This window comes from Scomber scombrus, chromosome 22 (genome assembly GCF_963691925.1).
Source record: "Scomber scombrus chromosome 22, fScoSco1.1, whole genome shotgun sequence".
Lineage (NCBI taxonomy): Eukaryota > Metazoa > Chordata > Actinopteri > Scombriformes > Scombridae > Scomber > Scomber scombrus.
In genome coordinates, this window is record NC_084991.1 from 22,693,898 (window position 1) to 22,720,445 (window position 26,548).

At 39.5% G+C, this 26,548-nt stretch overlaps 2 protein-coding genes across 3 annotated transcripts in view; both read right to left on the reverse strand.

Annotated features, from left to right (window-relative positions):
* Window positions 1-14,744, reverse strand: part of ptprb (protein tyrosine phosphatase receptor type b) — a 48,711-nt gene extending 33,967 nt beyond the window's left edge. For both annotated transcript variants that reach the window (XM_062443439.1, XM_062443438.1), the window contains exons 1-6: window positions 14,397-14,744; window positions 9,352-9,793; window positions 2,144-2,281; window positions 1,370-1,510; window positions 995-1,258; window positions 443-712 (exon numbers count right to left, since the gene is read on the reverse strand). In XM_062443439.1, the coding sequence (XP_062299423.1) occupies window positions 443-712; window positions 995-1,258; window positions 1,370-1,510; window positions 2,144-2,281; window positions 9,352-9,793; window positions 14,397-14,465 (1,324 nt within the window). In that variant the 5' untranslated portion in view covers window positions 14,466-14,744. The remainder of the gene's footprint in view (window positions 1-442; window positions 713-994; window positions 1,259-1,369; window positions 1,511-2,143; window positions 2,282-9,351; window positions 9,794-14,396) is intronic.
* A 7,852-nt stretch (window positions 14,745-22,596) lies between these two features.
* The window catches only part of ptprr (protein tyrosine phosphatase receptor type R), a 76,287-nt gene continuing 72,335 nt past the window's right edge, over window positions 22,597-26,548 (reverse strand). Inside the window, exons 14-17 of the mRNA XM_062443448.1 lie at window positions 26,106-26,216; window positions 25,422-25,579; window positions 25,223-25,336; window positions 22,597-24,296 (exon numbers count right to left, since the gene is read on the reverse strand). Of these exons, the coding sequence (XP_062299432.1) occupies window positions 24,203-24,296; window positions 25,223-25,336; window positions 25,422-25,579; window positions 26,106-26,216 (477 nt within the window). The 3' untranslated portion in view covers window positions 22,597-24,202. The remainder of the gene's footprint in view (window positions 24,297-25,222; window positions 25,337-25,421; window positions 25,580-26,105; window positions 26,217-26,548) is intronic.

Below are 26,548 nucleotides of genomic sequence, written 5' to 3' on the forward strand. Positions count from 1 at the left end.
TATTTATTTTATTTATTTTATTTATTCTATTTTATTTTTTGTCTCATATTGTATTTTTGCTATTTTTCTGTCATACTGTATATTTTGGTATCATAGTTTTCATCGTGTGTTTTCTGTAATTTATTTGTATTTTAAAATATATACCTATGTTTTGCAGTAATAGGCATTTTCTGTTATACCAAAATGTATAGATATATAAATAAGTGTCTGCATAGTGATATACGACATATTTTCTGTTACATTTCTTCTATATTTTTCTGCAGCTTTTATCACTTCTTCCTGCAGTAGTTTTTTTTTTACTATACTGTTTACTGTATATGTCTTTAATCATGTTTCCTATGTTTGAATTCCTTTTCTTGCCCTTTTACTCATCTTTTTTTAAATTTTCTTCTCTTTTAAAAATATAGTAGTATTATTATCATATACTGTCATGTATTTGTACCTGTTGATCCCTCACAGCTGCTCTCAGCTATCAGTCCTCCGCTCTCTACTGTCAGCACGGCTCTGTAAAGCCTCCCAGGCGTTAGACTCGTCTCAGGAAAGCTAAAGTTCACAGCCTCTCGGTCCAGAGTGGTGCTGACTAACTGCTGGGAGCCGTCAAACAGAAGCAGCCTGTAGCTCTCCCAGTTCCCAGCGGGGGACGACCAAGAGAGGAGGAGACCACCGAGGGAGGAGGAATGGGAGAGGGAGAGGAGAGACGCTGCCTCCGGAGCTGAGAGGAGACAGAGGGAAGATGAGGAAAGGAAAGAAATAACACTACTACTGAGCATCATCATCATCATCACCATCGCCATCACCACCATCACCATCATCACCACCATCACCATCATCATCATCATCGCCATCACCACCATCATCATCATCATCGCCATCACCACCATCATCATCATCACCACCATCACCATCATCATCACTACCATCACCACCATCATCATCACCACCATCACCATCACCATCACCATCACCATCACCATCATCTTCATCATCTCCTCACCTGTCCTGGAGGTGATTTCTGATTGCTTGGTCAGCTCGCCACTCTGTGACATCACAGCGACCTGATAGGCCGAGCCTGGAGTCAGCTGATCTACCGTGACTTGGGTGGCGTTCGGGGGAAGGGTCGTCCTCCCCCGCCGCCTCGAGTCGTTGGACGAGAGGGTGACGACGAGCGCGTCCAGGTCACCTTCAGGCTGTTGCCACGACAACCGCAGGCTTGTGCTGTTGTTGTAGTCGGCGGTGAGGTTGGAAACGGTTGCTGGGACTACAGACAGAGAGATTTAGATATTAACATTTCCTTCCTTCCTTCCATCCTTCCTTCCTTCCCTCCTCTCATCATTCCATCCTTCCTTCCTTCCTCCCTCCCTCTTTCTACCTGTCTGAGCCTCTATCGTCCTGCTGTTCTGCAGACCGCCGGCCTCCGTCACCATGGTAACGTTGTACATCCGCCCAGGCGTCAGGTGGTTGAGCGTGTGTTGTGTCGCTGTGCTCTCCAGCGTCTCGTTCATCAGCAAACCTGCAGACACAGAAGAAGAAGAAGAAGAAGAAGAAGAAGAAGAAGAAGAAGGAGAAGAAGAAGAAGAAGAAGAAGAAGAAGAAGAAGAAGAAGAAGAAGAAGAAGAAGAAGAAGAAGAAGAAGAAGAAGAAGGAGGAGGAGGAGGAGAAGAAGGAGAAGGAGAAGAAGAAGAAGAAGGGAGATGAAACAAAAGAAAGTCCTCAAAACAAAATGTGTGTGTAAAGATTGATCTGAAACATTTAAGTTAATAAATCATTTCTAGTGTCCACAAACAGACATCGCTTCATGTGATGCTTCGGAGGAAAGGACGGCTCATTTCTCTAAAAACATATGTCCTTGTTTCCTCTCTCCTTTGTTTCTTTGCATCTCTCTGCACATCCTTGGTGGGAAGGAAAAGATGCAAATGATGGAGATGTGGATGAATTTAAGAGACTTGAGATGTACTGTTGGTAGAAGTTATTGGGGTTGTAGCCTACAGACACTAAGGGCTAAAAGAAGTTTCCCTTTTTATTATCTCACACTTGTCTTGGTATTATAGGTTCTGGAGTCTTATGGATGTTTTGTCTGTTTAGTCTCGACTGAATCAGGTTTTTTGTGGCTGGTTCCTGTTGGGGTACAAACATGAGCGAGTACCTGATTGATCCGGACTGTGAGGACGTTCCCACAGCTGCAGCCTGAAGCGCTGCGTCCTGCCGGGGCCGGCCTGCCAGGAAAGACCCAGGCTGCTGCAGGTCCTGGAGGTCACCGCCAGGCCGCTCGGCGCTGACGGTCCTGATAGAAAACACACAGAAACACTGTCAGTCTGTTATTGAACTACTACAGAGCAAAGCATGAGGCCGACAGAGCTGATGGGTTAAAACCACAGAGATGTTTCCAATGTGGCTGAAAGGACAAAAACATTAAAAACAAACTCTGATCAATCTTTACTGAATTTCATCAACAAAAAATTTGACACACTGAGTCAGAATTCAACTCTGACATCATCATCTTTTAAGTTATATATGTTTAAGAGGCTTATTTCCAACATCCAGCAGTTACTGATCAACATCATCATTCATTAGTTCATCGTGTTTCTGTCCAACCTGCTGAATGTAAAGTCTAATATTCTGTTTCTACTCTCTATTAACTCCTGAGGGAACATCTAAATGCTCCACTATGATCAGCAGCTAGTCTACAGATAACTGTGTGTGTAGCAGGTAGAGGACAGTAGAAACAATGCTATGAGATCGCTGAGTGAACCAGAACAGTAAAGTAGCAGCTAAACAATGAGCTGAAACTCAACTATAAAGCTCCGTAAAGATGAGAGGAAGCTGCATGATGATGATGGCGGCAGAAACATCAGAGTTAACATGGCTGCAGACCAGACAGTGTTTGTTTGGTAGATGTCACAGTCTGATTATATTGTTTAAACCTGAGCTTGAAGCACCGCTGGAGACACAGAGACACAAACACACTCATGACCCGGTTAGACCGCTGAGAGAGGGGGGGGGGAGAGAGAGAGAGAGAGAGAGAGAGAGAGAGAGAGAGACATTGTGGGAAACTTGGGAGCAGGAGTGTTTTTCAGTGTGTGTGTGTGTGTGTGTGTGTGTGTGTGTGTGTGTGTGTGTGTGTGTGTGTGTGTGTGTGTGTGTGTGTGTGTGTGTGTGTGTGTGTGGTGTGTGTGTACAGGACTCCCCCACAGTGCTCAGACTTTGATGACAAGGCCACAGATCGGGGCGATGGATCCTTTTTCCTGCTGCCTGAACTCAACACAGATAAATCTCTTTTAAAGGAGCAGTGACACACTCTTTGTGCTCAAACATCTGACTCTGAGGAAGACACACAACAGGGTTTCTCCTTTAATCCTTTTTAACCTTTACATACTGTTCAGAGTCAAACTTGACCTATTTTTTTTACATCTGACAGCAGTAAAAAAATAAAATAAAATCCTTCTCTACCATCACTGTTTGGTCCCTCAATGGAGAGAGAGACAGAGAGAGAGAGAGAGAGAGAGAGAGAGAGAGAGAGAGAGAAAGAGGAAGGGATAGAGAGAGGGAGAGAGAGAGAGAGAGAGAGAGAGAGAGAGAGAGAGAGAGAGACAGAGAGAGACAGAGAGAGAGAGAGAGAGAGAGAGAGAGAGAGAAAGAGGAAGGGATAGAGAGAGAGGAGGAGAGAGAGAGAGAGAGAGAGAGAGAGAGAGAGAGAGAGAGAGAGAGAGAGAGAGAGAGAGAGACAGAGAGAGAGAGAGAGACAGAGAGAGACAGAGAGAGAGAGAGAGAGAGAGAGAGAGAGAGAGAGAGAGACAGAGAGAGAGAGAGAGAGAGAGAGAAAGAGGAAGGGATAGAGAGAGAGGGAGAGAGAGAGAGAGAGAGAGAGAGAGAGAGAGAGAGAGAGAGAGAGAGAGAGAGAGAGTGTGGACATGTACTATACAGTATATTTACAAAATCATCTACAGATACTTTAGATGTTTACATTCTTCTCTATAAGAGTCATAAAGAACGATCTTCATCTACAAGAAGAACGAGGAGTCCTGCAGCTGATGGTTCTGGTTCTGGTCTCTACATCATGGAGTCAGTCTGGATTAACATGAAGACACAGAAAACAGCTGAGACGCCCAAAAACCACAGAAGAAGAAGAAGAAGAAGAAGAAGAAGAAGAACTGTGGCGATAACACGACCTGCTGAGTAAAACCTGATAGAGAGGTTTACTTCTGATTTCTGCTGTTTATTGATCTTTACATCAAATTAACTGATCAATAAAAACTATTCATGGCATCAGTATTGAAGGCTCTCACTTTACTTTTAGTTCCTAAACCTTAAATGTCATTTCCTTCATCATCCTTCCTTTTTATTCTGTTTTATTTATTTTTAACTATTCTTTTCTCTCTGTTTCCTGCAGTTTCTTGTGCTGCTGTAACATGTGAATTTCAACCCCAAGATTCAATAAACTCTCATTATATCACATGTGAATTCTGTCTCTTGTAACTTCCTTTCAGTGGACGGCTCCCATTTATGTTGGAGGAAGCTACTTCAACTACTTCTTCTTCCAGTTTATATAAAGTGCAGATTGATGTCTGAATGTAAGAAGCTTCCTGAGTAGAAATGACAGATATTTGATGAGGGAGAGGAGGAAGTTGGCTTGTTGCTTAGGATAACACTGGAATATGTTAAAAGGACAGATCTGAGGTCAGTATTTTGCACACCTGTACCTGTAAGAACTAAAGAGGCTTCTGTTAAAGGTTGGAGACATCTGAGGTTAAATAGCCAGAAGTTAACACCCTGTTATAAATGAGTCTGATATTCTTCTCTCTCTATTGTTTCCATCTGTTTTGACCTCTTTTGAAGTAAAGGAACACGACACGAACTCCTTGTCATGTTGAGTCTGTGTGTGTGTGTGTGTGTGTGTGTGTGTGTGTGTGTGTGTGTGTGTGTGTGTGTGTGTGAGCTAATGTCATGTAGCTTCCCCTCTCTGCTGCTCTGTGATTAGCTACAGGAACCAGTGCCCTGCTGAGAGAGAGTGATAGAGCAGTAAAAGTGTGTGTGTGTGTGTGTGTGTGTGTGTGTGTGTGTGTGTGTGTGTGTGTGTGTGTGTGTGTGTGTGTGTGTGTGTGTGTGTGGTGTGTGTGTGTGTGTGTGTGTGTGTGTGTGTGTGTGTGTGTGTGTTTTGTGTCTCAGCGCTGGCGGGCGTCCAGAACAGAAGTTGGACTCTCAGTGTGTATTTCCATGGTGGGCAGAGCTCAGGGTTCAGCCATTTCCTGCCTCCATTGTTTCTTTGTTCTGTGGGAAGCAGTGGAAAGGGCGTGAGGGTGTGTGTGTGTGTGTGTGTGTGTGTGTGTGTGTTAGTGCGTGTTTGGGGAAACAGGGTGTTACTGCACCCAATCAAGTCCCGACAGTAACCTTCTCAGCAATGCCAAACACTTCTACTGCTGTGTGTGTGTGTGTGTGTGTGTGTGTGTGTGTGTGTGTGTGTGTGTGTGTGTGTGTGTGTGTGTGTGTGTGTGTGTGTGTGTGTGTGTGTGTTCTTATCTTTCCAGACACTCTGACTTTCATGGCTCACATCATTTATTTGTACCTGTTGTAACTCTTCAGGTAGACACAGACATCACAAATGTGTCTCAAACACTTCCTCCTGTTCATACTGCTCCACTGTGTGTGTGTGTGTGTGTGTGTGTGTGTGTGTGTGTGTGTGTGTGTGTGTGTGTGTGTGTGTGTGTGTGTGTGTGTGTGTGTGTGTGTGTGTGTGTGTGTGTGTGTGTGTGTGTGTGTGTGTGTGTGACATGCTGCTGCTTCATTATTCAGAGTTTTATTAACTTATGTTTATTTATTGCACCTCAAGAGAAAAGTAAAGTAAAACATGCAGATTTATTTTCAAGATTAAGAAAAGAAAACAATAACTAACAAAAGAGAAATGAGCAGAAGGAGCCAATAAAGCTCATGAAGGGTTTGTTGGGATGCTTTCCTATAGTGAGACATACTGCATGAAAACTTAAGAGGAAAGAAATACTTAGAAAACGTTTTGCTTAAATTCGTTTTATAGAAACTTGTCAGTAAAAAACAAAAATCGTCTGTTCAAAATTGTGAAAGAAGCCAGAAAGATAATCATATCTCTCTCTCTCTCTCTTTTCTCTCTCTGAGATCTTTGACAGGCTTGTTTTACAGAAAGCACGGGGCAATCTTGTCCAGCTCTGATCAACCACTGATATTTAGGCCTCGAGCACGAACTAATAGGTAGAAATGTTCCAGGTGTAATCGATGCAGTTAACCTTTAAAACCTTTAATCACGTTGCTCGTGACTTTTCTGACATTTCTATTCTTATTCCGACAGTGATTGTTCTCATCATGTTTGGTTGAGCTGTATGCTGAGATGATGTTTGTTATGTTACTGTTTGTTTATTTATTTATTTATTCATGGTTGTTGTGTTGGTTGTTTTTTGTGCTGTCACTGCAAACCAATAAAGCTCTGAACTGAACTGAAAGTTAAACAAAAATAAATAAATAAATAACTTTATACTATCATACACTGTAAAAGTCCCAAACGTGATCAGAGCAAAAGTGAGAGTGGAAATGATCTCTCTGATCTAAGATGGTCTGAGTAGAGGATGACACACAGCGGTGCACGTACACACACACACACACACACACACACACACACACACACACACACACACACACACACACACACACACACACACACACACACACACACACACACACACATTGAACTTACTAGTTGGCAGGAATGTTTGTTACACACTGTGTTACTCCCAAAGACTCTTACATATTAAATAATAGATATAACAGCTTGATGACAGCTAGTAGTGCTCATTACTGCTCTCCATTGATATGACTAATATCTAATATGTGACCTGACACTGAGTCACTGGTCAACACTTTCAATACTGAATGAGTCAAAGAAACTCAGACTTCACACATCCAGCAGGTCAGGTGATGTTTCATCAGAGGTTTTACCTGAGAAAGTTACAACACTGTGAATTGTGCAGTATTTTAGTCGCTATCTGCTCCGTTTGATTTTTACCTAATCTGCTCTGATCTGCAGCTGAGAGGGTTAAGGTTAGGTTAACACAGCTGAGAGGGTTAAGGTTAGGTTAACACAGCTGAGAGGGTTAAGGTTAACACAGCTGAGAGGGTTAAGGTTAGGTTAACACAGCTGAGAGGGTTAAGGTTAGGTTAACACAGCTGAGAGGGTTAGGTTAGGTTAACACAGCTGAGAGGGTTAGGTTAACACAGCTGAGAGGGTTAAAGTTAGGTTAACACAGCTGAGAGGGTTAGGGTTAGGTTAACACAGCTGAGAGGGTTAGGTTAGGTTAACACAGCTGAGAGGGTTAAGGTTAGGTTAACACAGCTGAGAGGGTTAGGTTAGGTTAACACAGCTGAGAGGGTTAAGGTTAGGTTAACACAGCTGAGAGGGTTAGGTTAACACAGCTGAGAGGGTTAAGGTTAGGTTAACACAGCTGAGAGGGTTAAGGTTACACACAGCTGAGAGGGTTAAGGTTACACACAGCTGAGAGGGTTAAGGTTAGGTTAACACAGCTGAGAGTAACACAGCTGAGAGGGTTAAGGTTAGGTTAACACAGCTGAGAGGGTTAGGTTAGGTTAACACAGCTGAGAGGGTTAAGGTTAGGTTAACACAGCTGAGAGGGTTAGGTTAGGTTAACACAGCTGAGAGGGTTAGGTTAGGTTAACACAGCTGAGAGGGTTAGGTTAACACAGCTGAGAGGGTTAGGTTAGGTTAACACAGCTGAGAGGGTTAAAGTTAGGTTAACACAGCTGAGAGGGTTAGGTTAGGTTAACACAGCTGAGAGGGTTAGGTTAGGTTAACACAGCTGAGAGGGTTAGGTTAACACAGCTGAGAGGGTTAGGTTAGGTTAACACAGCTGAGAGGGTTAGGTTAGGTTAACACAGCTGAGAGGGTTAGGTTAGGTTAACACAGCTGAGAGGGTTAAGGTTAGGTTAACACAGCTGAGAGGGTTAGGTTAGGTTAACACAGCTGAGAGGGTTAAGGTTAGGTTAACACAGCTGAGAGGGTTAGGTTAACACAGCTGAGAGGGTTAAGGTTAGGTTAACACAGCTGAGAGGGTTAAGGTTACACACAGCTGAGAGGGTTAAGGTTACACACAGCTGAGAGGGTTAAGGTTAGGTTAACACAGCTGAGAGGGTTAAGGTTAGGTTAACACAGCTGAGAGGGTTAGGTTAGGTTAACACAGCTGAGAGGGTTAAGGTTAGGTTAACACAGCTGAGAGGGTTAGGGTTAGGTTAACACAGCTGAGAGGGTTAGGTTAACACAGCTGAGAGGGTTAGATTACACACAGCCGGCTGCAGCATCATACAGGTAACTTCATTAACACCAGATCAGCTGTTACACAGACTCAGGTTTATATGATGGGATTGTTTGTAATAAAGCAGAATTTATGGATGAACCTGAGCTCCATCAGAGCTGTCAGAGTCTGACTGAAGATTTCTCCCTTAGTTAACACCAACTCTCTGAACACATTAACATCTCCTCCATAACTGTACTTGCGCTCGTCTTTGTCAATTACATGTTGTATGTGTAAAGAGCCTTGAGATGACTTTTGTTGTGATTTGGCGCTATATAAATAAAGATTGATTGATTGATTATTGTATTTGGTGTTGCAGTAATCCTAAAGTAACGGAAAGTAATCAACATACATTACATTAATATTATGGTACTTGGATTACGTTACTGACTACATTTAACAGGTAACTACTGTAGTAACTGTATCTTAATACATTATTATAGTAACCCTCCCAACCCTGGTAGTATTACATCACAACCTCTTAACTTAACTTAGTAAGATGTAAATACCTCAAATAACTCATAAATGTAGCTTCTGCCTGACAATTCTTTAATTATGCTCCGAAATGATGGAATAATCTACCTGAAGCTAGAAGAGATGTGAAGACATATTTATTAGTGTCATTTTAACTTCATTTCACTACATTTTTTGTTAATGTTTATTTGCTGTTTTTCTCTGTAAAGCACTGTTTTGCTTGTAGGAGCTCTATAAATAAAGTTCATTATTATTATTATTACACAGAACTACTCTCAAGAGACTGAAAACATGATCGTTGTTATTAGTCTTTGGATCCGTTTCTAATCAAACTAACGTGTAGACATAAGATATATCAGACTCTGGATACTTGTTAGTAGATCAACTGATTGTTAGTTTGGATCCAATCATGAAGAAAAATATAGAAACTCTTTTATCAATAATGAGCTTTGTGAGCAGAAAGGAAGCTTTAGAACATAAGACAACTTCTACTAGTCCTGTTAGTCTTTATTTAAGCCGCTGGATGTTTAGGACAGACTGGATCAGGACTTACGGGTGTGCAGGGTGAGGTTGGCCGTCTCCCCGTCGCTCTGAGAATGAAGCTGCAGCTGGTAGGCGGTTCCTGGCTCCAGGTGATCCAGCACGCAGGTGAAGAAGTCGCCTCCTACATCCTTGCTCCCTCCATCCTTGCTCCCTCCATCCTCTCCTCCTAGCTGGTTGGTTCCCAGATAGTTCTCCTCCACCACCTCCTCCTGCTTCTCCTTCCCTTGCTCCTTTCCTCCGATCTCATTAGTGTCTATGTCTTCATCTCCTCTGCTTCGCCTCCTACATTCAGCGCTGTCTGTCGCAGCATCCACAGACGTCAGGTTGAAGGAGCAGTCGCGTCCAGCCGTGCTCACAGTCAGCGATATGGAGTCCAGACCGGACCATGGTTCAGAAACAGAGATGCTACATGGGACCAGCTGATCCTCTGTGGGAGCTGCGCTGCTCAGATCCTGACGAGAGACAAGACACACCATCAGTAAGATGAAGGAGGATGAAGTGTGTTTTAAAGCAGAAGTCAGGTGTCGATATGAAGAGTTAAAGACATGTTCCTCTCTGTAATCATTCCTCTTGTTCACACTGACTATTAAAAGATCTTCAAATGTGCTTCTATTGAGCTTCATCAGTGTGAGTTATTATATCAAGTGATATCTGACACATTTACAGTGTTTTTAGCATCAGATTCCCTCTTAGTGTTTCCTGTTGAGCTGAGACATAAAATGGTAGTAAACTATACATCTAAATGTCCTATAGCTCAAGTTTACACATTTAAAGGAAGTCCAAAGTAAAGATATTAGTTTTAAATATCATAGAAGAACAAGAAAATAGCTTCAAACTGAACCTGGAGACAAGAAATGGACTAAAAACTATTGATTTATCTGTTAAATATTGCTTATTAATGTCCTGTTGATGGTGATAAATCATTTCATCTCTCTGTGTTTGTATCTTTATCTTCCTGTTCATGCATCTGAACTGTGAATAGTCGAACTAAATGCATTATAAAGTAGATGATCAGCTTCTATTGAGCTTCATCAGTGTGAGTTAGTCATATCAAGTGATATCTGACACATTTACAGTGTTTTTAGCATCAGATTCCCTCTTAGTGTTTCCTGTTGAGCTGTGGTGTAACCATAGTAACACAAAGACTTTGCTACTAAAAACACTGTAACGTTAAAACATAGAAGATGAAGATTTGACTCATTCAGACGACTGAAGCTTTGTGCTGCTGACTCTTGTTTTCTTAGACTGAACCTTTCAAGATAACATTGTATTTTGAGCTTGTTTTTTTCTGCTATCTGAGCTTCACTGTGCAGTTTGGTTTCCTTTGCAAACTATGGAGCAGTAAACAGTTTTAAAGGTATTTTCTCTAATTAATGATTGACTTTTTTTCTCCTTTACATATATTAAATCACACACTGTTGGATTTAAACGTTATGTTCAAACATTGTATTGTTTGTGGAGACAATAGAGACAGAACACAACACTTCATACTCTGAACACCAAACCCACCAGAGGGAGAAACAATCGATGCAATCACATGCAACATGATACGCTAACAGAATGCCTGAAGCTAAAAACATACACAGATTTAAACATGTTGATTATTTTAGCACCATAAAGCTACCAGAGTGGAAAAGGTAGTTTATAACTTTTGCTAAAACTTGTTACATTAAGATGCAATACATGAATGTAAAGGCTGAGAGATAATAAAACTGTGTCACACACTCAGGTTTTATTCCCAATTGGGAGAAAAGTCTCCATCATTTAAAAAAAATGCATTTAAATCATGAATTATTGAACATGAAGGAGACTTTTCTTGACCTATAAGGAACACTTAATTACAAAATGTCTAACAATGTTATAGAAGAACAATGCTAAATCAGTGGAGGACTCTTTTAACTAATTGAGAAATGCTTAGAAATTAAATATATATTTTAAAAAGGTGGATTTAGCTCATTAATCATGATGCTCTCGTCTTCTTTAGCTTCTATTGTTCATTTTTATGGTCCTTCACGGCATCGTTCAGGCCTCATGAGAGAAGCCTGTTGACTTTAAACTAATAAAAAGTGTCGTCTAGTAGCAATAAACTCTATAATAGTGGAGACAAAAGGGGAACCTAAAAGCAAAAACAAACTAAAAAAGAAGGAAAAATGAAAATGTGATTCATTTTCTTGTTAAAATCTATAAAATCAAAAACAATGGGCTTTCTCTGTTGGTGCAGAGGAAGCATTAAATGGACTGTCGTGTTAGTTAATCAGCTGCAGTTATTTAAGGAACTGTACTGAACTTTTTATCAGTTTTTTTGGGTTCAAACCTTCAACACCTTTGACATTATGTGTCTGTTGGTGACAGACCCCCTGTTGTTCTGAGCTCTATAATCTTTAATACCGGAAATCAGAACAAAAACATTTATTCATTTGTCACTGATAATGGGGTTCGGGGAGTTCGGGGAGTTCGCTGCTGGGAGGAGAGAGATAGATAGAGACGGACAGGAAGAGAGGGGGAATGACGAATGAACTGCTGAACTATCAGTGTAACTTATTGTTCATGAATACAGAAGCAGACGAACATTAAGAGGTAAAGAAAAAACGGTTAAGCTGCTTTTAAACCGGTACGATGATCGCAATCACATCGTTAGCCTAGCTTAGCTTAGCACGGAGACTGGGAGCGCGGTGGAGGGACCGATGGGGTCAGCAGCTCTATGTTCCCTCAGCCCTATGTTCCTTCAGCTCTATGTTCCTTCAACTCTATGTTCCCACAGCTCTATGTTCCCACAGCTCTATGTTCCTTCAGCTCTATGTTCCCTCAGCTCTATGTTCCCACAGCTCTATGTTCCCTCAGCCCTACTGTATGTTCCCACAGCTCTATGTTCCCACAGCTCTATGTTCCCACAGCTCTATGTTCCCACTGCCCTATGTTCCCTCAGATCTATGTTCCCACAGCTCTATGTTCCCTCAGCTCTATGTTCCCTCAGCTCTATGTTCCCACAGCTCTATGTTCCCACAGCCCTACTGTATGTTCCCACTGCTCTATGTTCCCACAGCTCTATATTCACACAACTCTATGTTCCCTCAGCTCTATGTTCCCTCAGCTCTATGTTCCTTCAGCTCTATGTTCCCACAGCTCTATGTTCCCACAGCCCTACTGTATGTTCCCACTGCTCTATGTTCCCACAGCTCTATATTCACACAACTCTATGTTCCCTCAGCTCTATGTTCCCTCAGCTCTATGTTCCCTCAGCTCTATGTTCCTTCAGCTCTATGTTCCCTCAGCTCTATGTTCCCACAGCTCTATGTTCCCTCAGCCCTATGTTCCCACATTTCTAAGAAATGATTTAAATTTAGGACCTATGTTCCCACAGGGTTAGGGTTATATTTTACAACTATTTTACAGAAAGACGGCCCAATAAGGACAGCGTTGTGCTAAATTTGTAAATTATTGCTCATGAGGGACTTTCATCGTAGCCCCACAGAGGAACCAGGACACCACACATGTCTGTGGCTGTGGGAACATAGAGCAGTGGGAACATAGAGCAGTGGGAACATAGAGCAGTGGGAACATAGAGCTGTGGGAACATAGAGCTGTGGGAACATAGAGCAGTGGGAACATAGACACGCTCCCAAACTGATGGCCTTTTTGGCATTTTGTTCATTGTGAAAATGTAGAAATAGAAATGTAAAGTGAGCAGCAGTTAGCATCGCTATCGGCTCGACAAATAGACGCAGCAGCAGTCGTCCAGAAAGAAGTTGAACCAGACTCACATTTTATAGCAAAGCAACCTGATGTCATCTGTCTGCACACATAATAACTCATCATACCAGCAACATATTTGGTGAATACCTTTGACAGCTATTCAAAGGCTGTTTTCTTATATATGCATGATGATGGATTACTTCACCTGCAGTACGTTTTTTGTTTGTAGATCAGTTGATTTATGTTGTTATAATGTGATTTAATGTTATTTGACGAAGTTCAAATATTTTTTTCATGCCTAAAGAGAAACAAAGACACATGCATGAAAGGGCTATGGTAAAACATGATGGCTGCTCCTATAGCTTTACATAACATCTTAATCTTTCCTGTTAATCATGTACAAAGTGTCTTAATGAGAATAAATCTGCATCATAATAAAGCATAAATCATTACAGAGAAAATATATATCTTGTTTATTTCTCAAACACGTTGGCTTTTCTGTCACCTCAGGTATAAAATAATCTACTTCCATCATGTTTTACATCATATAAAGACAAATTATACGGCATTTAAAACCTGAGAAACACAGTTGTGCACTACAGTAAAAAGTTCTTGTAGCAGCGGTTTTATTTTGCAGAGACTCCAATAAAGAAAATCAAATATCTTTTTCACATATTCAGGTTGAAGTGATATTATTTAAATCAATGAAGATACGAACATGGAGATTTTTTTAATCCTAATATTGATCTCCGATAAATATATAAAAACATGCAAATCACACATATAATGATCTAAATGTCTCTCCCACCAGATATTCACACTTCTGACTCTGTTTCCACCTTTAAATCCCGCCTGAAAACGCTCCTATTCAGAGTGGCATACTCTGTCTCACACTAACTATGCAATCATGTTCTTGTTTATTTATTGTACTGATGCACTTTATAGTCACATTCATATTTATTTCTTTATCTTTGCACTAAATGTACCTGATTTATATTGTTTGATGTACTGTTGTTGTGTTTTATGTGTCTTGTAAGGAGTCCTTGAGTGCTTTGAAAGGCGCCTTTAAATATAATGCATTATTATTATTATTAATAATATGAATGTTCAATGCAATGACCTGTGTTTAAGTGTTATTACATGAAACAAAACGTTACATAACTAAAACTAAAAGTGTCTAAAACTACAAATATAAATATCCTTTCAGATTAAGCTCAAGAAGAATGTAAAACCGAATCTTATAAACTCTAAAATCACACGTTTTCTCACCAATTATTCTTAAAAAAAACCTCCAAAAAACAAACATTACATGCTTGATATATTCCCCACATGGATCATAAGCACACTGAGCATCAGACTCACCTGGAGAAGCAGCAGCAGTGAGGTGAACAACAGCCACCGGAGAGAATTGTGAACTTTACATTTCAGCATTTTTATCCTGCGTTAGATCCTCAGACCGAGCGAACTCCACCATAATCCTGAGGCTGAGGTAGAAGATGTGTGTTTGGATTCACTATCTTTAAAAAAAACCCAATAAAAATCCTTCTGTGCTGTCTGTGCAGTGTTTAGAGGGGAAGGGTTTCCTTCTGTTGGAAAAGAAAACAGCTGGAATCAACGAGTTAAACGTCCTTTTTTCCTCTTCTTTAGTTTTTCAGTTCTTAATATTTCTTCTCTTTTGTCTGTCGTGTCTTCTCTGTCTTCTCTCCATCCTCTTCTCAAACATCTCAGAGCTTAACTCAAGTCTTTCCTCTCTTTTTCTCCGGACTCTCTCTCCCCCCCCCCGTCTCACCGGCTCTTCCCTTCCTGCCTGTCTGTCTCTCAGTCCGACTCTATAGTGCAGAGTTTGGGAGTCACTAACGGACTTCCTCAATCAGCCCAACAGCTCTGTGACTCACTGCAAAGACACAACTACAAGCCGCTATAAATAGTCCTGCAGCGCTACACCTAACAGCAGAGTACAGATGTTATAAATAGAGACAAGTGTTTGATTTATTCCCACTGAGACCAGATCTTTGTGGACCTTCTGTCTCGTTTCTGTGTCGTCTTTTGATGCGACTCCGTTGCTGCTTCTCAGGAGTAAATTTAGTTTTTAGCTCCCTGCATGCATCCCTGCTCTCCTTCTGCTTTTGGTGTTTTAGTTTGCAATGCTGCTCATGATGATTAAGAGTTTTAAGATTAAACCTTAGCACAATGTCTCATTGGGTCTTAAATGCATGAAAAACCAGAGGAGTGTGATTTCTCTTTGAACTGTTATTGTGTTCTTGTGTTATACATATTAATAATTACATCATCATTGGTTAATACACATTTTCTTCAGATATTACATTTTTCTTGATACCCATTTTGGTTTTTTGGGTTTTTTCTGGTGCTTAAATGTAGTTTTTGACACTATTAATCTGAAAGTTTCATACTTATCATATGAAACTTTTTATAGTGTCATCACACATGAATTATCTTGTTATCTGTCTGATTTAATTGCATTTAAATGTAGTTCTCATGTTCATGTGTTAATAACGCACTAAAACACATTTTTACAACAACATATTAAAAGGCCCATTAGCTTTAATAATGTGACATACAGTATTTCTGTTATTCCTATTAATAATTACCTTATTTACTGACATGATCATTGGTTAATACACATTTTCTTCAGATATTCAATTTTTCTTGATACCCATTTTGGTTTTTTTGGGTTTTCTCTGGTGCTTAAATGTAGTTTTTGACACTTTTAATCTGATCATATGAAACTTTTTATCCTGTCATAATAATTATCTTGTTATCTGTCTGATTTAATTGCATTTAAATGTAGTTCTCATGGTCCTGGGTTAATAACACATTAAGTTTTTGTTTGGTTTATTTGTACTTATTATTTATTGTTCTTTATTCTTTTTCTTATTGCTGCTCTTATATTATATTACTGTCCACTTGCTGCTGTGACAATGCACATTTCCCCATTGTGGGACTAATAAAGGAATATCTGATCTTATCTTATCATCATCATTAAAAGGTGCATTAGATTCAGTGATGTGACCTACAGTATTTCTGAGTGAAATGGAAAATATAATATAAAAGCTTTTAATAAGGAATTTGATCAAATCTTTCCAACTTCAATGATTTCTATAAAGCTGAACATGATTCAATACATTTGAAGAGATATAAAGATTGTTTTTTAAAATGGTTTAACTACAGTTCCCTTGATACTTTGGGAGAAATGTTTATAATTGACACCCGTTGATGTGCAGACAAACTATTGATTATGTGATGAAGCAAGTTATGCAGTCATGACAAACTTTATTATTAATCCACTGAAAGTAAAAGTCATTACTTTTACAATTAAATAAATGTTTCAGCCCGTCTTTGTGTTCAGATCTAACGCATCTTACACTGTGAACAATATGCAAAAGGCCTTAAAAAGAGATTATTTGCCACCACTGTTCACTGTTTTTAGACTTTGTTTTAATGAATTATTATTATTATTAACTTATTACTTTAATGAGGATTGATGATGTTGATGAACATATTTAAAATGATTGTGTTTGTGTATATTTGACATATATTAAGACACATTTAATGCAGGGAAACAGGATTGGGAAAATGTATTATTATTATTATTATTATTATTATTATGTTAAATCTGAAGAAGAGTACAGAAGCCCAAAGCAGCCAAATTTATCTCCTCATCAAAACTTAATCATTGTCATCTCTAGATAACAAATGTTTAATTACGTTTGCATACTTTTTTCATGATTATGATTTATTTATTTTTAAAGCTATAAAGTATTTTTCTCATAATTAAAGCTCCATCACTGGCAGCTCACAGAGGTTAGAGTTGACTTTTCTATTCTGCATCATTATTATGTTCAAAGGCCAAACTGCTTTTGTTTCAGTTGGTTCGAGCTACTTTTAGTCATCCACACCTCTTTCCTTCCTTCCTGCTCCACTCATTTCTCTCTCAGACTGTTTCACTCTCTCAACATGTGACACGGAGGGTTTCTAGGAACGAACATCAGAACATCTCTGCAATACAATATAAAAGCTCTACCATAAATAGTACTTTTTACGAAGCTTATGCATTTTTCCAGCTTTTATTGACATTGTCAGAAGAGTAAGATGTTTCAGTATTTAAAAAGCTATTATATTGGATCCATAGACTGTATATAAGAAATGGACGTAACATCTGTGACGTCACCCATTGGTTTGTGGACTGCTGCTCAGAGGCCAATAGTATCGGATCTGAGCAGCACCATCTTGAAAATTTCAGGTGCATGCTGGGTAAAATAAAAACAGGGATTCTACTTATATGGGCATCAGGAGGAGCATGAGGCACCCTCCTGAACCTGTGAACCAATCAACCTGTCAATCACCACGTAGCCACGCCCTAATGCATACCCTGCTTTATCGTCACATATAAAATCAGGGAGGCCAAAATGTCCCAAATGAACATCATACTGCATTGAAGAAGGCTTTAAACTAGCGATTGAGACCATAAACACATTTTGAAAACGTTTACTGAGGTTAGAAATCAAGTGAGAAGTTGGTGAATTCTCCATTGACTTGTATAGAGACGGAAGTCCTTTTGACACCAAAACGGTCGCCCCCTGGTGGCCTTTTGATGGAATGCAGTTTTAAGTTACTTCCGCGTTGGCCTCATTTCAGAGGACCTGAACTCCCCGCTTGATTAGATTGCACAGATGTTTGGTAAGCATACAGTATGTTGTCATACAGTCCCATTTAAATAAAATCAAGGCCTCTTTGCTTTTCTTTAAACAGCTCTTCTTGCACTTTATTAACATCAGTTCAGTCTGTGGACACTTTAAGGACAGATTGTGAACATTTGAAGAGAAACTTTAATACAGTGAGTAAAGTGACAAACAGTGTGCAAGATGCTTTGGTTCCTTCACAGTAAAATATCTTTAATCCAAAACACCTGCCAAGACTTTACAGTGTGTTGGAATGTCCAATATCCAAATCATTTGTATAGACAAAGAAATAAAGGACTGAATAAAGTTCACTTCATTCCTACCTCCTGTGAAACGTCACCAAACCAACAGCTAACCTAATAGTCCGATGTCAGACAGCGAGTCGGAGCTCCAGATGTTTTTATCCCCAGTATTTATGTACAGATTACAGGTAACGATATATAGAGAGAGTAGATAAAGAGGTTACAGAACTACTCAGTGGCTAATGTTCTAGACTATTACAACATTCAAGTTGATTAGTAATACATTAAAAAAACCACGTACCATATTACGTACATTATTTAGCATCAGGTGTTCTCTGGCTGAGCTTTGATGCCCACACAGCAGGAGCTTAAAGGGAAGCTACCATTTTTCATTTTGATGTGGTAGTTTTAGTCTTAAACACCTATAACTAGCAGTCTGGTAACCATTACACACTGTTCATAACCAGGCATTTCACAGTATCCCCTCATAATTAGTCTATATTCATAATTCTGTGACCACAAATCATCATTTATTACCTTTAATAAACTGGTGATTAACCCTTAATGAAGCTTTCAGAGAGCAGAAATCTTTAGTTTTTATGCTTTTTTTTGATAACAACTTCAAATATTTATGTCAAATGTGAATAAATGTGCACACTAGCATTTTTAGAAAGGTAAAGGTAGAACGTTATTTCCATTTTTTCTGCATATTCTGGCTCACTTTGGGATAAGTCATCAAATTTCTGGCTAAAAGAAAAAAAACATTTAAGGTGTTTTTCTCTTCTCTCAAATTGTAACGGGTCAGATTAAACCCTGAGCAGTATGTAAGGGTTAAAGGCAGGTTGCTATTATGACTTTTTCTAGTGTGTTGTCACTAATTGATTGGGTGGTTAAATGTCAGCTTGCTATCAGGCTACCCGTGGAATTTGTTCACTTTATAAATACTGTTTGGCTCAACTAGTTTAACAGCGCAAACACTAGCCTCTCATAAAGTAGCATTACTCTAAACATTAACATGAGAGCTACATGAGGCCGTTGGATATGAAGGTAGATTTGTGTCTTTATTATTCAATCAAAAAAAAAGGTTGCTTCAATCAGAAAATCTTTTTCAATCCAAAAAAAAGGTGTTCAAATGCATTTTTTTGGGTCTCAAATATTTTTTTGCATTCAAACACTTTTTTTCTTTGATTGAAAAAGTTTTTTTTGATTGAAGTGAAGGTTTTTTTTTTTGAAAATATATTTTTTGATCGAAGCAACCTTTTTTTTTCAAAAATCTACCTTCATAGTTGGATAGTTAGTGAGCAATCTAACACTTCAGGTTACTTGAGTTGGCCAATAAACCTGCCATCACTGTAAAGTATTGGCAGGTTTAATATTTCAATTTTTGTTAAAAGTTAATATATGTAAGGAGTAAACTCTTGGCTTTCTGTCCTGTTTCTGTGCTTCCACTTGGCAAACACATTATAGAATAAACAGTACAGTATCTCACACACATTCATAATGTGCCGGTTATTCTGGTGGTGTAATTGATAAACCTCAAACTTTAAAAATTAAAAATGTCTAGCGTCCCTTTAAGCTCCGTCAACAGTCGACAACAATAAAGTACAGAACACGAACCACCAGCTAGTATAAACACACAGTACTATGTTAGAGGCAGTGTGTGTTGCTGTAACTGCTGCTGCAGTGGGCATGGAGGCTGGGCTCAACTCTATCTCACTTCAGTCAGCTCAGGAATTACGAAGATTTTCTAATTTCAAGAAATATGGCAGATTATTCACTATTTTGAGTTTTGATTTTCATGACTTGGCTGAAGTGAAAAGTATGTTGATGATGGTCCCAGGAGGCAAGTTGGACATTTAGATGAAGAGATGCAGGTCCAAGTCCCTCCATTGTATCACAAGTACAGGAATAAATAAAAATAATAATAATTTAGTACATAGAAAAAGAAGAGTCTTCAAAGTTTCTCTCGTTTCTAGTAAACGACGGTCTGGTCCCGATGCTCCCGGTTCTAGCAGCAAAGATCTCTGTGTTTGTGGTCCGTGGTTGAAATGTTACTACTCACATTAAGTTTAATAGCACTTAAACATGTACTGTACACTGTTCTCCCAATCACACAGAGATCAGATTAGATGTGTACATATGTTCTTCATTACTGGCATTACTGTAGAAACCTCATATCTCCAAAATCAGTCAGTGGCCAAGAAACTGACTGAACCGCCTCAGTACTTTTGGTCTTGTTTCACATTTGGGAATGATGAAAATATAAAAACCAAACCTCGTTGGCTCTTTGATATTTTGTGTCTGATACTCAAAGGATTTGGCTAAGGAATGTTTTCTTGTCCATATAAATTCACTGGAAAACCTCTCAGAAGACAAAATCAATACATTTTGTTCACAAGAGAACCCCTAACCCTCTTGTTTTCTTTTGTCTCCTCCTCTAATGTTTGTTTGTAGGCAAATTAACCTTCATGTCGTCCTCCCGGGTCAAATTGACCCCGTCTGTTTTGACTGTTCCTTCTTTCCTCCCTTCCTTCCTTCCGTCTGTCCCTCCTCCGTCCCTCTTTCCTTCTTTCCTTCCCTCCTTCTTTCCTCCGTTCCTTCTTTCCTCTGTCCTTCTTTCCTTCCTTCCTCCCTTCCTCTTTTCCTTTCTCCCTCCCTCCCTCCTTCCTTCTTCCTTCCCTCCTTCCTACCTTCCTTCTTTCCTCCATCCTTCCTTCCTTCTTTCCTTTCCTTCCTTCTTTCCTCCTTCCGTTCCTTCCTTCTTCCTCCTTCCCTCCCTTCCTTCCTTCTTCCTCCCTTCCTTCCTTCCTTGACTCGAGGACAACAGGAGGGTTAAAAATATATTGCTCATCATTAAGATAAGGAGGCTTAAAGCGGTTAGTTTGGGATTGTGTCCACTTGTTTGATTTTCTGTCTCTAATAACAATCTGAATTTTTAATTCCATCCAGCTCCTGTGAAGTTGACAGTTTAGAGATAATGAGGTTTATACTCCAAATGGCGAGCTTTCACACGAGTCGACAAATGGCTGATAGCTACTAAACACATCAAAAACATATAAAAACAGTATAAAAATAAAGTTATTATTACTTTGATTCACCAAAATAACATACTCACTAGATAACATAATGTACAACAGCACATCGATGAGATGACTGCACCATTGAGACTTAAATTATTTCACATTTTTGGTATAAAGCATAATTATACAATATGGGGAATTGTCAATGCAATGCAAGAAAATGAAGCTAACTACTATACCAAGTGTAAACTCAGACCAAGCAGCAAAAACATTTTTTTGTCTTATGATTTGCACCAAAAATGTTCCTTTTAATTATAGATCAAACAGCAATACATATTTTTGCCTAAGTGCAACCTCTTGTTTGGGCTAGCTTTGTTTCCCTAGCCTCAATTTCTCAATATATTTTGATGTTTTTTTAATTAATCTTTCTAAAAAATTAAACTTCATATTGGGTTTTCTTCTGTCCATATTATAGTATAAATATCCCTACTACTGTACTGGATTGACACATTTAAATACTTCTGTCATTTAAGATAAATATTAAGATAAAACAATTATTTCGTTAGAATTTAAATACAACATTTCCCACGAGACTTAGACACAAGCTGTATTTGTTGAACACTACAAAAATAATTGTATGGGCATGGTTTAACAAAGTATTGCAGGTTAGCCTCCAGTAAACATAAAGCATGTGGATTAACACTGAACTATAGTTGCTCTATAACTTGCCTATGCTTAGCAGAAACCTGTTTTTCATGGTGTTGGTTTGTGTTGTATGGCTGCAGCCCCATTTATGACCTCTGTACATCACTGTGAGCATAATAACATACAGTATGTCCAGCGGAGGACTGAAGTACTGCTGATTACTCTTGATTGTAAATGAAATGGATGTTAGTTAGCTGGCTGACTGAAGCATGTGCTCGCCTAACCAACACTGTGTGGTTGAATTGAAGACTAGCCGTATCATATAAATATACTTAAGAATGTGTTTGTGAAACGGTGCCTGATGTGAGCCGCTACCCACTGAGCTGCTCTCACACCGGCCACAGAGATGCATCAGGGTCTGGCTCCAGTCAAGCAAGAACAACTCCTGCCCCTTCTGCCCCGCCAAGTGACCCCAAACAGGCGGGAAACAATACAAACATTGAAATATAGTTTTGTTGTTGTTTTTTCCAAAATGACTGGTTACCAGATCTTTCTCATTCAGTATTTAGGCTGATATGTTATTACATGATTTAAAGTTGCAGTTGGTAACTTTGAGGAGAGAGAGGACATAGAAAAATAAAAACAAGGATTCTACTTATATGGGCATCAGGAGGAGCATGAGGCGCCCTCCTGAACCTGTGAACCAATCAACCTGTCAATCACGACGTAGCCACGCCCTAATGCATACCATGCTTTATCGTCACATATAAAATCAGGGAGGCCAAAATGTCCCAAATGAACATCATACTGCATTGAAGAAGGCTTTAAACTAGCAATTGAGACCATAAACACATTTTGAAAACGTTTACTGAGGTTAGAAATCAAGTGAGAAGTTGGTGAATTCTCCATTGACTTGTATAGAGACGGAAGTCCTTTTGACACCAAAACGGTTGCCCCCTGGTGGCCTTTTGATAGAATGCAGTTTTAAGTTACTTCCGCGTTGGCCTCATTTCAGAGGACCGGAACTCCACGCCTGGTTTGACCGAGCTGAGGAGGAAGGGGGAGGGGGCTGTGTGCGTGAGCAGTGATTGACAGCTGTCAGACACTCCATCAGACACCATCCTGTCTCTGATTGGTTCTTTTTGTCCGGTCACGGTGGATTCTGGCAATTTGCAGTAGGAGCAGTAGGTGGGGCTAAATGAGCCTGGTTTGTTTAACAGATTACTAGTTTCATGTAATGCTGTCTTTACATAGTGACAGTCTTAGCAAATATGACCTTTAGTTACTTTTATAAGACTTACCAACTGCAGCTTTAAGGGTAAAGTACCTATAAAGTAAATCATTTAATCACAGTCTCATTTAAAAGACTGTCTGAAGACGCATGGAGGGACAGACGGCTCCTGTGGATGATATTTTTCATAATCAGTTTTTGTGTTGATGTTTTCATTATACCACTTTAACTGTCGGATTCATTGTAAACTGTAGCAAACAGCTGCTGTTAGTGTCAATGGTCCTGAATAAAAATGTTATGTTGATTTTGAAAAAAAAATAATAATAATGTTTAATGGGTCTTCAGGCTAGTTAGCTAGCTTTTCAAGATCAACATTTTTGTATCTCTGAAAGTTTAAAAGGACTTTCTAATGAATGAGACATACAGTATTGTGCAAAGGTTTTAGGCACTTCAGATGTTTAAAATCCTTATCCATAATGTTACACCATCAATGAGGTGTCTGATCAATTCCAAATATATTCTGCAACATGACAACGAGCCCAAACATCAAGTGTGCTCACACAAAATATTGATTTAATTTAGTTTCTTCTGTTTACTCGACTTTTTATCAACATCATTTTAGTTTTGAGAGCACCCTCACTTTAAGTGCATAAAACCTTTGCACAGTAATGTAGATGAAATCATGAAAATGCCTTTGAAGATACAAACTGCTGCTAGATAACAGGTAGGTTTGTGTAATTAGCACAATATTACCAAATCACTGAGTTACAGACAGTGTGCTGAGGTCATAAACAGGGCTGGAAGGGTTGGTTCGATAGTGGCAGCAAAAAGCTACTAACCAAAACTAAAGGTGCAACCAGCTAACAGTCATTTTCCTTTCTTATAAGAACATCGCATTACAAAATAATTTTAAAATCCTATAAGACACAGAAACACCATAGTGTTAATTAACAATGTACTGTACCATCAATTTCAGTCAGTCACTTCAAACTATTTCTACAGCTCCATGACAGGAAAGAGGTAATAGGACAGTCTGGTTGGTTAAAAACGACACAATCCGACAGTCAATTGGCTAAGAGAGAGTGAAGTGGGTGGGTCTCGAGTTCCTCTGAAGAACCACGTGAAGTAGAAACTGCAGACAAGAAGAACTGATACATTCCACTTTCGGAAAATTACCTCTTTTCTTCAGCAGGCTTTGCCCACAACAGTCCTCATTGGTTGTCCATCAAGTTCAAAGACTTCCTCCAGAAATCCCCAAAGCTCAGAGATCATACCTGCTAAAGGACTCACAATCCAGCTTTAAGCTACCGCCTCCTGTGGCGGCACGAGCTCATTGGCCGGTTTCTGCAGAGAGGCGGGCCTCGTATAGGCACAAGGCATGATGGACGAACTCATACTGCTCACCTGTCTGGATCATTCCACCTCTGCAGAGACAAAACAACAATAAACAAACATATTTAGACAAGAACACTAACAAGGTAACCAAATGATCCAAGCCCACATTCTCATTTGCCATAAACTGCCCAACCACACAAAATTAATAAACACACAGAACAAGACACTGTTTACTCCTGTGCTTATGATTGAGCTCTTTCAAAGCACTTTACATTTTAAGCTTTCATTTGCACTCTATGTCCTTTTAATGATTTTAAAGCAAATCATTATTTTATGCTGCAACCTTATATTTAATGCTCTATTCTAGTATTTTTTTTCTCTCTCTTTCTATTTTTTTGTACTTTGTTTTTATTATTACTGAGGGAAAGGGGGTTAATTGTATGTTTTAATGTTTCCATGTTTTTACTATTATTGGATTTTATTTTTATTTCTCAAATTGCATGTTTTTATATTTTTTTATTTCCGATTCTTATTGTTAAATGTTTGTTTTATGTAAAGCACATTGAGTTGCCATTGTGTATGAAATGCTCTATATAAATAAAACTGCCTTGCCTTGCCATAATATACAAAACAGATGAAGGCGAGCATGGATTATGGGGACATGACATCTGTTTTTGAACATTGTGGGGACATCAGGTTTTTTACTGACATTGTGAGGACTTTCATGGAAAAAAAAGTTGTATCATTTATTTTAGGATTATATCATACTTTATTTTAGGATTTGGATTTTAGGATTAATTTTACAAACCATGTGATTAATGACAAAGTCAACGTAAAGACGAGTATGTGCAAAGAGATGAAAAAGTCATTTTATTAACATAGTTGCAGAGTCACTGTGTAGATTCATAACTGTAGCCGACCATGTGTGACATATAACACACTGTCAGCTCATATAGTACTGTTATAAAAATATATGTTCTTTTAAATAAAGCAGTACAGCTTTGTGTGTGTTTACCTGTCGGCTCGGAGCTGGCAGATGATGCCCAGTACGTCCACCGCTCCTTCCAACTGCAGCTGCCGACAGCCTATCGTGGTAGCGATGAAGCAGCCCGTTCGGCCAATCCCAGCGCTGCAAGCAAAGGAGCATGGGTAATGGTGTTATTTAAAATTATTTTAGCTGTAGCAGAAAAGCCCTTTTCTCTGTATGCATGTACCTGCAGTGAACTATAACCGGTCCAACGGTGGCAGCCGTCCGTCTGTCCGTCTCAACGTCGGTCATCAGCTGCAGCAGAGGCAGTGCTGAGTCGGGTGTTTTATGGTCCGGCCATGATGTGTACCAGTAATGCTGCAGAGTACGAGTCTGATTCCCACACTTCACACAAAAGCACATGTATGTTTTAAAACCAAAGCCCCAACTTTAAAAACAAAAAGACATGTCAGACAGAAATAGGAATATTTAACCCTCCTGTTGTCCTCGAGTCAAGGAAGGAAGCGAGGAAGGAAGGAGGGAAGGAAGGGCGGAAGAAGGAAGAAAAGGAGGGAAGGGAGGAAGGAAGGAAAGGAGGGAGGAAGGAAGGGAGGAAAGGAAAGAAGGAAGGAAGGAAGGTAGGAGGGAGGGAGAAAGGAAAAGAGGAAGGGAGGAAGAAAGGAAAGAAGGACAGAGGAAAGAAGGAAGGAAGGAAGGTATGAGGGAGGGAGAAAGGAAAAGAGGAAGGAAGGAAGAAAGGAAAGAAGGACAGAGGAAATGAGGAAGGGAGGAAGGTAAGAGGGAAGAAAGAAAGAGAGAAGGAGGGAGGGAGGGAGGAAGGACAGACGGAAGGAAGGAAGGAAGGAACAGTCAAAACAGACGGGGTCAATTTGACCCGGGAGGACGACAGGAAGGATAAAGGTGTGTGTACCTTTAGTGTGAGGCTGCGAGTGGTGTAGTGTTCACACTCTCTGATGCTGTTGACTAGAACCTCAACCTTCCCATAGATCCCCCTCTTCTCCGGCCAATACAGAACACACTTCTACAGAGACGGAGGCAGAGAAACAGAGAATTTATGGGGAATCACCTTCACAATATTTTCCATCCCTGCAGAGCATTTTCCAAGTCATGTCATCACTTGTTCATGTTCATGTTACGTTTTAAAAATGTCCCCTGTTGTTGCAGAATGATCAGACATTTATTGTTTCAGAGACAGCAGCAAATAACCAAATTTACTTATGTTTTTTTGTTGTTGTTGTTGTTTTTTTACAACATCCATGATGTCTTACTGCTGCATTTCCATCCAACTACTTCATTTGCTTTTCTGATTTGTGCATTACAAAAAACCTACATTATAATGCTGGAAAATTAAAG